The sequence below is a fragment of the Arachis hypogaea genome, chromosome 13, assembly GCF_003086295.3.
Source record: "Arachis hypogaea cultivar Tifrunner chromosome 13, arahy.Tifrunner.gnm2.J5K5, whole genome shotgun sequence".
NCBI classification, from domain to species: Eukaryota; Viridiplantae; Streptophyta; class Magnoliopsida; order Fabales; family Fabaceae; genus Arachis; species Arachis hypogaea.
In genome coordinates, this window is record NC_092048.1 from 136559659 (window position 1) to 136572011 (window position 12353).

General features: G+C 35.1%; 2 protein-coding genes across 2 annotated transcripts; both read right to left on the reverse strand.

Annotated features, from left to right (window-relative positions):
* Nucleotides 1–1143: 1143 nt before the first annotated feature.
* Nucleotides 1144–1828, reverse strand: LOC114927494 (uncharacterized). Its single transcript, XM_029297483.1, has 2 exons — nt 1430–1828; nt 1144–1311 (listed from the first exon to the last, which is right to left on the reverse strand). Exons 1-2 carry the CDS (start codon nt 1826–1828, stop codon nt 1144–1146), a joined length of 567 nt encoding a protein of 188 aa, XP_029153316.1.
* A 51-nt stretch (nt 1829–1879) lies between these two features.
* On the reverse strand, nt 1880–2762 carry LOC112783184 (uncharacterized). Its single transcript, XM_025825995.1, has 2 exons — nt 2066–2762; nt 1880–1974 (listed from the first exon to the last, which is right to left on the reverse strand). The coding sequence occupies exons 1-2, from the start codon at nt 2760–2762 to the stop codon at nt 1880–1882; spliced, it is 792 nt and encodes a 263-aa protein (XP_025681780.1).
* Nucleotides 2763–12353: the final 9591 nt, after the last annotated feature.

The window sequence follows — 12353 nt, forward strand, 5'->3', positions numbered from 1 at the left end:
TGATCCCGTAGTACACTATGTTACATCTGAAACGTATATGCAATGGTATAATGACGAATATGGGGCTCACCTGCGTTTAACTGGTTATGTTCCACAGCCACAGCCACAGCCACAGCCACAGCCACAGCCACAACCTATGATGCACCCATACCAGTACCCGTACACACAACCGTACACTAAGCCTGGGGTCTCATTCTTTAGTCAGTTATTCGATGACTCACATTCATTACAGATGCCGCCATATCAAGCATATTATCGACCTGCCATGTCACAGCAGAGGGACACAGCTGAGCAATCTTCAAATCGTCAGTTGTATTGGTGGGCACCTGAAACAGACATGTCGCAATGGGTAAATGAGTTGTTGGACCCTCAACTGCAAGTGCAACAATTTCAGTCACAACCTCTTGAAATTAACGAGCAGGCTCCGTAGTGTAGTAGACAATTGCCTCAAATTGTTTCTGGTCGGTCATCTGTTGATTCGCGATTACGACGTCGTAGCCCCTCTCCACGCTCTGGAGCTAGAAGGTCTATTGACTCGATTCAGAGTGATTCGATCCAGAGTGTCGCCAGAGGGATTGGGTTTAGTAATGCTGTTGATTTTCCTCAGGTGCAGGCACCCATGGCTGAGGATGATAATGTTGGTGAGGATGATAGTGACGGTGACAACGATGGTGATGACGATGCAGGTAATAATATACTATTGTATTCATTACTATGGTATATTAGTGTATGATTGTGATATATTTTTGTATTCGTTATTGTGATATATTAGTGTTTTCTTGTGATATATTTATTATTGTGGTTTTTGATGTCATATAGGTGGTGCGGAAGGTGCGGATAGGACGGATACTCCAGATATTCATGGTAAAGGTTATAATCTGAGGATTGACCCAACACGTAGAAGTGCAAGTAGATATACCCCTTCCACAATCAAGAAGGCAGTTAAAAAATGTACTAAATTTGTGAAAAAGACATTTAGCAAATAATTGTTATTTATCTTTTAATTTAAGACTGCAATTGTAATTGTTATGAATTTTATAAATTCACATCAAATTTGAGTACACAGGGATTTCATAAAGTAGTATTTAATACAATTGATGTAGTATTTAAATCCAATTCCTAATGAAGGAAAAACCAAATGCACTAAGACGTAGGTGCAGATCCACCAGCACTAGGCCCTGCACGATGGGGGCATCTACTTCGATTGTGGCCTTCGCCTCCACAAAGCCTGCAACACCTAGGACCATGCATATCACGCATATCCATTTCATTCAAGAAGCGGGTTATTTTGGGACGCCCTTTGGAAACCCGCTTTAAGTGCGGATTAGGTATATGTCTTGGTCCTTAATACACCGGCCACGTTGCTAGATTTCCTAATGGCTTAAATCGTGCTCTATACACCTTTTTTTATCTCATCTATCCTATATACCTCATGAACGTATTGTTGCCAATCAAGTCGTTGGTTCGCACAACACGCAAAGACATGGCGACATGGGATTCGATCTGTCTGAAACTCACCACAATCACAATACCGTTGATGGAGATTCACCGCATACTCGATACCACTGGGCATCTCACGTACCTCAAAGATCTCATTGTGCCTGTCAAATAGATTAACCTGGATGTTTCCTGCTGCTTGCTGATTTGATTGCAATTTGTTGCTAGCATATTCAGAAAATACATGTCCTGCATTCCTTCGAACCTCAGCCTCAGCCCTCTTCCTAGTGAACAACTCATTTAGTCTGTAAAAAGTTGCCTTCACAAGTGACGTGATAGGAAGATTTCGAGCTCCCTTCAGTACTCCGTTGATGCACTCCACTAGGTTCATGGTCATATGACCCCAACGGTATCCATTATCAAATGCCAAAGCAAATTGCTGTCATGGGATTCGATCAAGCCATCGCGTGTAAGCCTCACCACGTTCACGCAATCTTGCATACTGCATATTAAATTCACGCGCAGTCCTACAATAGCCTATAAATAACCAACGAAATAAAATCAATAAAATGGATGCTATATGCCTTGTAAAAACAAATACACCTTAGTTTCACAATAATCTACGTACCCATGTTGACTATCAGCTTCTGTAAATACGGCGCTTTGAAATTTATCAAAAAGTTGGATGCTATGTGCCTAACACAAAACATTCGGATAGCTCTTGAAGGTCCCCATGATCCATTACTACGAGCTATTGCTGAGGTAATAGAGTCGTGACGATCAGAGATAAGCCCAACACCATCTCGAGTCACTACATGTGTGCGTAAATGAGTAAGAAAGAAGTGCCATGCATCAGAAGTCTCACCCTCAACAACGACAAATGCAAGAGGCACAATATTGCCGTTGCCATCCTGAGAAACTGCAACTAATAGAGCTCCTTTATATTTCCCGTACAGATGTGTCCCATCCACCTGTACGATTGGCTTGTAGCTCCTAAATGCTCTGATGCAAGGATAAAAGCTCCAAAATACCCGCGTCAGTATCCTTACATCCTGGACTACCTCATCCCCTTGGTATGCTGGTGCAGTTTTAATCTCGACTGCTGCTGATGGATCTTTTTGTACCATTGCTTCAAACCACGACGGCAAAGCTTCATAAGAAGCTTCCCAACCACCAAAAAGGTTCGCAATTGCCTTTTGCTTCGCGAGCCATGCTTTGCGGTAACTTGTCGTATAATTGAATTTTGACTGCACTTCAGCAATCACAGATTTCACTTTCAAAGATGGATCTGCTTCAACCAATGGCTTTATCACCTCTGCAATCATGTCTAAATTTAGCTTGGCATGATCTTGAAAAATTCTAGTTCTAGTGCATGTGTGACTACCATTGTATCACCTTACAACCCAACAAAACTTTCTCTTAACAAGACTAGCCCTAATAAGCCAATCGCAACTTGTTCCGTATTGTACACACTTAGCATAAAAGGTCGTTGGCTCAGATTCACACACCTGGTAATTGGTGCGCGAAATTGTGAACAATACTTTTTCACAACTCTCATAATCCCCGGTAATGGCTCCAAACACGTGGTAGCTCAATACCATGACATTACACAACTTCGCACAACTAACCAGCAAGTGCACTGGGTCGTCCAAGTAATAAACCTTACGTGAGTAAGGGTCGATCCCACGGAGATTGTTAGTATTGAAGCAAGCTATGGTCATCTTGTAAATCTTAGTCAGGCAAACTCAAATGGTAATGGTGATGAACGAAAATAACATAAAGATAAAGATAGAAATACTTATGTAATTCATTGGTAGGAACTTCAGATAAGCGCATGAAGATGCCTTCCCTTCCGTCTCTCTGCTTTCCTACTGCCTTCATCCAATCCTTCTTCCTCCTTTCCATGGCAAGCTCGTGTAGGGTTTCACTGTTGTCAGCAGCTACCTCCCATCCTCGCAGTGAAAGCTAATGCACACACTCTGTCACAGTGCTGCCAATCACCGGTGTGGTTCCCTCCCCTACTGGAATAGAATCCAGTGATTCTTTTGCGTCTGTCACTAACGCCCAGTAGGTTACAGGTTTGAAGCATGTCACAGTCATTCAGTCATTGAATCCTACTCAGAATACCACAGACAAGGTTAGACCTTCCGGATTCTCTTGAATGCTGCCATCAATTCTTGCCTATACCACGAAGACTCTGATCTCACGGAATGGCTGGCTCGTTTGTCAGGCGAGCACTCGGTTGTCAGGCGATCAACCATGCATCGTGCAATCAGGAATCCAAGAGATATTCACTAAGCCTCAAATGCTTGTAGAACAAGAGTGGTTGTCAGTCACTTTGTTCATGAGTGAGAATGGTGATGGGCGTCAATCATCACCTCCATCAAGTTGAAGAACAAGTGATATCTTGGAATAAGAACAAGCGGAATTGAATGGAAGAACAATAGTAATTGCATTAATACTCGAGGTACAGCAGAGCTCCACACCTTAATCTATGGTGTGTAGAAACTCCACCGTTGAAAATACATAAGCATAAGGTCTAGGCATGGCCGAATGGCCAGCCTCCCAGTGATCTATGATCTCAAGTGATCAAAAGATACAAAGATCCAAAAGCTACAATACAATAGTCAAAGGTCCTACTTATAGAAAACTAGTAACCTAAGGTGTACAGAAATGAGTAAATGACATAAAAATCCACTTCCGGGCCCACTTGGTGTGTGCTTGGGCTGAGCAATGAAGCAAATTTCGTGTAGAGACTCTTCTTGGAGTTAAACGCCAGCTTTAGTGCCAGTTTGGGCGTTTAACTCCCATTTGGGTGCCAGTTCCAGCGTTTAACGCTGGGATTTCTTGAGGTGACTTTGAACGCCGGTTTGGGCCATCAAATCTTGGGCAAAGTATGGACTATCATATATTGCTGGAAAGCCCAGGATGTCTACTTTCCAACGCCGTTGAGAGCGCGCCAATTGGGCTTCTGTAGCTCCAGAAAATCCGCTTCGAGTGCAGGGAGGTCAGAATCCAACAGCATCTGCAGTCCTTTTTGGTCTCTGAATCAGATTTTTGCTCAGGTCCCTCAATTTCAGCCAGAAAATACCTGAAATCACAGAAAAACACACAAACTCATAGTAAAGTCCAGAAAAGTGAATTTTAACTAAAAACTAATAAAAATATACTAAAAACTAACTATATCATAACAAAAACATACTAAAAACAATGCCAAAAAGTATACAAATTATCCGCTCATCAGTAATCCACTCCCCTGCGAATGGTATAATCTTTAATTGCTGCAATAACAGTCTCTCTAGAACTGAATTCTATGCCAACAACAAAATCATTGTCCAAAACAACAACAACATCTACAGCAATAACAACAACAAATAATTCTAACTATTGCTTTACAATAATAATAATAATAATAATAATAATAATAATAATAATAATAATAATAATAATAATAATAATAATAATAACTGCTTACTTGAATTGATATATTCAGGAAATTCTGGTGCATTCATAGCGTCTACATCCAAGGCGTGCATGAAAGAAGGCTCTATAGATGGATATTGGCTCGCCAGTGCATTTGCCACATCTGCTACGTTAGACTCAACTATTATATCATCTTCACCCACTTCTTCAGTTGGACCAACAATATGGTAAGTGCCCTCAAATTCCTCTTCACTTTCACTGTTATAAACTGTCCAGTCGATGTTAGCCTCCAATAAATCAACCTCAACTAATTCTTCAAACTCAACATACAATTCGAGAATAGACACTTGTGCTCGTGTTTGTTGGTAGATCGAAAACATCACTTGCATACTTCCTTCGTCAACCACGTGCATTATTTGAAACTGAACGAAACCACCAAACACTAAAATAGGCTGTCTATAAAAAATATTTACGACTCTCTTTAATACTTGATTTTCACCACATTGACAAAGTATACTCTTAAATTCCTCATATGTTATTGCAAAAGGAATAACAATATCACGTGGATTCTCACAAACAAAACTCACACCTTCAGATGTTTGGGGAAAGATTTGACCATTATAATACATTTTCAAACTAATACCTCTCTCCATTTTTATACTCTTACATTCTCAAAAAAATAAAACACTCTCAAACTCAATCAACCTAATACCGTTTCTCCTTTTATAGTACTTCAATTATAATATTTTATTTACGAAAAGACAATACGCAATTTGCGGATTGACAATACGCAGTCTGTGTATTGTCCCTTTAATATTAAATAACACAATATACAGACTGTGTTTATCCCTTAAATATTATAAAAATACAATCCGCCCTTTGCGTATTGTCTTGATGACTGTGTTAGGCAGAATCTACCCCTGACAATTCGCCCTCTGCGAATTGTACTGCCGCCACAATTTTGCAAAACACCCTCACTTCAAATATTGAGGCATTACACCAGATCTTTTACAATAACTAAAAAAATGAGCACCATAAACTATACACTTTATTATTCTAATTCATTCCATTTTTTATAAAGTACTATTTATTTTAGATCATTCTTATAGGTAAAATCGTTTTATATAATTCATTTCGATTTTATGTTTTTTAAAATTTGTAATAAGAATATGAAATGTTTAATATTTTCACTTCTTTATGGATAACTCGTTAAAAAATGTTATTAAATAATAATGTCAGGTTATGAAAATTTTATTTATTCTTTGTTATACCCTTTTTTTTCAAATTTTTAATAGTATTTTGTTTAGTACTCCATATAAGAAAATTTATGATTCAGTGTCATTAATCGAATAATTTGAGAAGAAAATGGCAAGTCAATGATTTCATACACAACAATATTACTACACAACAACAATTTAACAAACAGACAACCACAGCACCTAAATAGATAATTCGGCAATTGAAATTGCAAAACCCTAAAGAATTTTGCAACTTAAAAGGGAGCAGCAAACCAATTTAACAACCAGTCAACTTTACGAATTCAAGTAAAGGAAATCGATACAGAAATCATCAACTAGACAAATATTTTAACCACAACATTGGAGTAATAATTAACCAGCTACTTATTCACAAGGTGTAATATCAATGAAAATGTACAAATATGCATTGAAAATGTACATAATTGCAATAAAGATTACTAAACAGAGGCAAGAGAGAACAACCATCATTCAGCAACAAACACTACAAAACAACAAAAAGAAATCACACTATTACCAAATTCCAAAAGAATGAAAACCAGATAAACCCAATCATAAACACTGTTACCAAATTAAATCAAAAGTCAACCAAATTTCACCTTGCAAATCTAATTAAAAACACCTTTTCACTTTCTACCCTAAACACCAATTAAATCACATGAACTAAAATTAACTTTAGGGAAAACACAAATTTCATAAGCACGACAAGTCAGTTATCATTTATCACAAATTTCATATCTAAAACACAAATCAATACTCAAGTAATCACTACTTTAGCCTTCAAAGACATTCAAATTCAATAATCCAAGTACTTCAGAGACATTCAAATTCTGCCTACTGATGCGTGAGCATCTTTCCTATCTTTTCCTAGTGAATTTGCATTAAATTTGTTAAGTTTAATCAAGAATTAATGATCTTTTAGCCAATATGGATGCTACTTTGAGTCTTGTGCAATTCTGTTTATTTTAGGTAGCATTCAGCTGGATTTAATGGAGTTCTGCAGCACAAGAATTAAAGGAGAAAACCAGCGAAGAGCGACGCGTGCGCGTACCTGATGCATGCGCGTGATTTGGAGATTTGCACAGCTACGCGTGCGCGTACCTGACGCGTACGCGTGAAAAGCGAAGTTGCTCAGCTACGCGTGTGTGTACCTGACGCGTACGCATGACACGCAAAGAAGATTATCGACGCGTATGCGTGACTGTCACGTACGCGTGACATGCGTCACGTGCAGAAAATGCAGAAAACGCTGGGGGCGATTTCTGGGCTGTTTTTGATCCAGTTTTTAGCCCAGAAAGCACAGATCAGAGGCTGCAGAGTGAAGGAATCCAGTGGTCCCCATCCATCAATTGAAGACTTGCTGATTGCCATAATTAATTCTAATTTAAATTTAAATGTTAATTTAAAATAGGAAAAGATATTATTTTGAATTTTAGAGAAAGTAGATTTTAAATCTATTAGGATTAGATATAAAAGAGAAAAGAAACTTCTCTTCTGGAGACACAAAGATTATTCCATTATTCCATTATTCTAAGCTTTTCTAAGAGAATCATAGTTTCCACTTTTTGCCATGAGCAACTAAACCTCCACTGTTAAGGTTAGGAGCTTTATATATTGTATGAATTGATGCTATTATTTTTCTATTTTAATTCATGTTTTGATTTATATTTCAAGAATTGTTTTCGTTCTTTATCTTATGAATTTGGGTGGAATGGAAGTATGACCCTCTTTCTAATTGAGTTCTTGTATAACTTGGAAAAGCTCTTTACTTGAACAACAGCTTGAAAATAATTTCTCCTATATTCTAATTATCTGGAATTAACGGGATACGTGACATAGAATCCTCTTATATTTGGATAATTAGGATTTTTGTGGCATATAAACTAGTAATTAAACTTCACCCTCTAATTGGAATCAAGTGACCAAGAAATTGGCGGCTGATGAATTTTAGAGGAGACTAAAAAGGTCTAAGGAATTAGGGTCTAGTCGCATATAGTTTGCCATGAATTGAATCTTGCATGATTAAAATAGTTAGTAAGAAAAATCAATCCGGAAAATAGATAACTCTGAAGCCTTAACTGCTTTCTCCATATTTTATTCCCAACTTATTCACCTGCCTGTCTTCAAACTCTTCTTTACTCTTCAATGCTCTTGAACATCTAAACACTCTTTTCTGCTTGCCTAACTACGTAAATTAATCAACCATTTTTGCTTATTCCATCAATCCTCGTGGGATCGACCCTCACTCACTTGAGGTATTACTTGGTATGACCCGGTGCACTTGCCGGTTAGTTTGTGGGTTATAAATTCTACACCACCTACAGCATTCAACAATATACAAATTTCCACCATTATAATCAGAGTAAGCTGTTGCCAATAGCAACCAATGTAAATTCCGCCTAACAGAGTGAGTTTCTACCATTAGCAACCATACATACAAATTTCCACAGAGTAACATAGCATTCAGAACCATACATACAAATTTGCAAATACAAGACGGAATCAAACTTCAAACCAAGAACGAAGATCGAAGAAGAAGAATCCAAGAACCGAACTTCAGAACCAAAAATGCAAGGCAAGACCGAAGTAGACTTGAAGAAAAAAGAAACAAAAATTCAAGAAGAATACCACACCCTCAGTGAAGATGAAGACGATAAGCCACTAACCTGGGTTCGTGCCGAGAAGCCAACAAAGAGGAAGAACCGATGAGGACCTGCCGAGTTACTGGGTAAGGCGGTGACGATGGAGGATCTAGGTTAGGCGACAAGGATGGAGGAAGAAGCTACAGTGCTGAGGACCTGGGACGGCGTCGGCACTGAGGACCTGTGTTAATCGGCGACCATGCAGGGCTAGGTGGAGGGCAAGGCCGTGAGGGTTTCTTTGATTCTGCATTCTCCTGTACGTGTATGAATGAATGATTCAGGGAACAGGGAGAGGGGGTTAGGTCATGATGGAGGGTTGGGAATGACCTGAATCCCTTTCTTTTTTTTCTGTTAACAAATTAAAAAACAGTATCAAAACATTTTTGTCCAACAACGAAAAACGAGCCAAGACTTGGGCTCTAATAAGCCAAAACTGATTACTAATTATAACACCTAATTACCCAACCTAACGATGCCTTCCCTCACGTGCTTCCATTAACTTTTCCTGCAACCTCTGTGAAAGCTTGATCAATTTATCCCCCTCCTTATACCACATGTCATAACCACAGCTTACCACCCATTGTCTACACATATAGATATTATCTTACTGTCTATACCAAAAACTTTACCTATTTGGTTCATTATTTTATAAAGGGTTAAAACTAGAACTAATTTAATAAAAAAGATAAATAAAAAATAAATAAAAAATTCAACTAATCGGCTAATCCATATTCTTAATCTGCCAAGGCATCAATATCCAATAATCAATAATAAATTAATCAAAAATCAAGATATGAGAAAGAACACAGAAATAGAAGAAAAAACATGTCATTAATATTCATATTGATTAATAATTGGTTCAATAATTCAATTGTAATTAAATCATTATTAAATCGATTTAATTAAATATAAAATAAAATTTTTAAAAATAATAATTTAATATTTAAATTTAATAATGCATATAACAATAAAATTTAATAATTTATCATTTTACGTAATAATTTATCTATATTTCATCGTTAACCATTCACGAATTTAAATTTAATGACTAATTATAAAATAAAAAAATTTGATGGACAATCGGTCTAAAAAATAAAAATAAAAATAATCCAAAAAATAATATAAATGAATCTTCAAGTAATAAATGTAGATATTTGTCTTTTTTTTTAAATATATTTAATATTGTAAAAACGTTACTATCTTATATTTTTAATAATCTCTGTATTTTTTTTTATGTCAGGTGTTTTATGCTTTTGGATTATTCTATCAATAAAATATATTTTATATTTTATCCAAAATAAAAAAATAATAACATAAATTACAAATAATATTTTTAAATCTTCGTATTGATTTTTTTACATGTAACAATGTAATGATTTTTAATAGAAATATCAAACTAATAATAATAGAAATATAAATTTAAAAATTAATTTCATAAAAATAATTAAAAAACAGTTCAATAATTGAGCCGTTAGCACATATAATCTAATTATTTAATAAACATTTATTTTCATCTTTATTTTTATAGTAATAGTAATAATAATGCGGAGTTCTTATATTGACGTGATATTCATATGTTGAGTCAAGTGAATTAACTCATACAAATTTATATACAGAATAAAATATAACTCATGAATAAAGGTTAGTTTTCGATAAGATATTTAATGTTGTTATTACAGATTCTGATAATTTTTATTTCGTTTATGGACATGGTAGATGTGATAAGACATTTATTTGGAATGGATTTTTTTCTGTTATTCGGTCTAGAGGAAAGATTGTTTTAAATATCGCATCCAGTAAAATTGCGTCTTTACTCCTACCTAGTGACGGAATAACTCATTTTAAATTTTCAATACCCATTACAATTATTGATAAATCTACTTGCAACATCAAGCATGATAGTTTGAAGGTTTAGCTGTTCACCCAAAATAGCTTAATAATTTGATATGAAACTCCAATACTGAATAAAATGTGCTTTGAAGCACTTGATTGGACGCTCAGAGATCTTATGTCAGTTACCGATTAACATAAGACACATGAGTCAGAAATTAAAATTTCAAATGATCTGGTGATTGCAACTACTGATGATCTTCTCTCTCATTTGGTAGACTTTATATATTTAAATATGTTGCAAAACACATCAGATTACAGGTATTTTTATATTCGGACAATTCTTGCATCCACGTTTAAGAGTGTTGAGAAGGTAAACGATTTCGTCTTTGACAATCTTTCCAAGAATGAAAAAAGAGTATCGAAATTCTGACACAACATGTCAAGCTGATGAGAATGGTATAACAAGAATGGTTTACACCAGAATTTCTAAATGACATCAAATGTTTGGGACTACCCAACCACAAGTTGACTTTGAAGTTAGGAGTCGCTGTAATACTACTGCAAAACATAGACGAGACTTCAGATCTATGCAACGGACAACGTTAATAGTTATCGAACTTGACAACAACGTAATTGGAGCGACGGTAGTGATTGGTAGAAATATTAGCGACAATGTGTACATTCAAAAAATGAACTTGATCCCTTCAGATTCAGAATTGCTATTTAAGTTCCAACAGAGATAATTTCTATTAAAGTGTGCTTTGCAATGACCATCAACAAGAGTTAGGATCAATCATCATCACATGTACGGCTTCACTTGCCAAAATCAGTGTTTACTCGTGGACAATTTTACGTTGTTGTGTCAAGAGTTAAGAGTCTGCAGTGGCCTTAAACTCAAAGTTCTAATTCTGAACGAAGACGGCAATCCAAAGTTATCAACAACAAATGTTACGTTTAAAGAAGTTTTTAATAATATTTAAGTAAGAAAAATAGCATTTTCACGTTAATAATATGTTATGATTTATACTTTTGTATAAATATTTATTGTAAATATAACTAATTTATCTATAACTCTATTTTTAGATTTAAAATGAAATGTGTAATGAGGTTAACTGCTTTCTAACGAGGTTAATAAAATACTAGGTTGTTGATAAATTTTCATTAGCTTTTTGATATAAAATTTAGTGTAAAATTGACATATTACTATTATAGTTATGTATTGGAATTTTCTAAAGTTTGAATTTCACTTTAAAGAATAAAGTGTGATCTCTCACAATTTATTTTATAAGTTGGACCAAGAATAAATATGAGAAAAAAATCATTTAAAAGTAGAAGATCATACTTTACCCTCTAAAATATAAATTTAAAATTTAAAAGATCCAAATTCTATAGTTATATATGTTCTTATTTTTTTAGGTCTCTTTTTTATAGTTCAAAAATATTATAAATTTTAAACTGTTATATTTATATTTTACTTTGGATAAAGATAAAACAACATATTCAATACATTTATTATATAAAGACAATAATAATATTATATTAAATTTAAAAAATTTATAATTATAAAATATTATTTTCGATTTATTATATCAAATTAAAATATAAATATGTGCATTGCAAATTTAACACTAACAATATTCTATATTTAATTTTTTTATTAAATCTAATTAAATTGGTCAAAGAAACAAAAATGACTCTTATTTTATTGAGTAGACTGACCGGTCTAATATCGAGACTCGGGTCCCATTCTAAGAACCTTCCT

Excerpts from the sequence above, each read along its gene's own strand:
- LOC114927494 (XM_029297483.1), bottom strand. The coding sequence starts at position 1,828 with ATGAACCTAGTGGAGTGCATCAACGGAGTACTGAAGGGAGCTCGAAAT. Across the intron at positions 1,312-1,429 it reads GGCAACAATACGTTCATGAG|CGGGTTTCCAAAGGGCGTCC; the intron begins GTATATAGGATA and ends CCGCACTTAAAG.
- LOC112783184 (XM_025825995.1), bottom strand. The coding sequence starts at position 2,762 with ATGATTGCAGAGGTGATAAAGCCATTGGTTGAAGCAGATCCATCTTTG. Across the intron at positions 1,975-2,065 it reads GAAGCTGATAGTCAACATGG|GCTATTGTAGGACTGCGCGT; the intron begins GTACGTAGATTA and ends GGTTATTTATAG.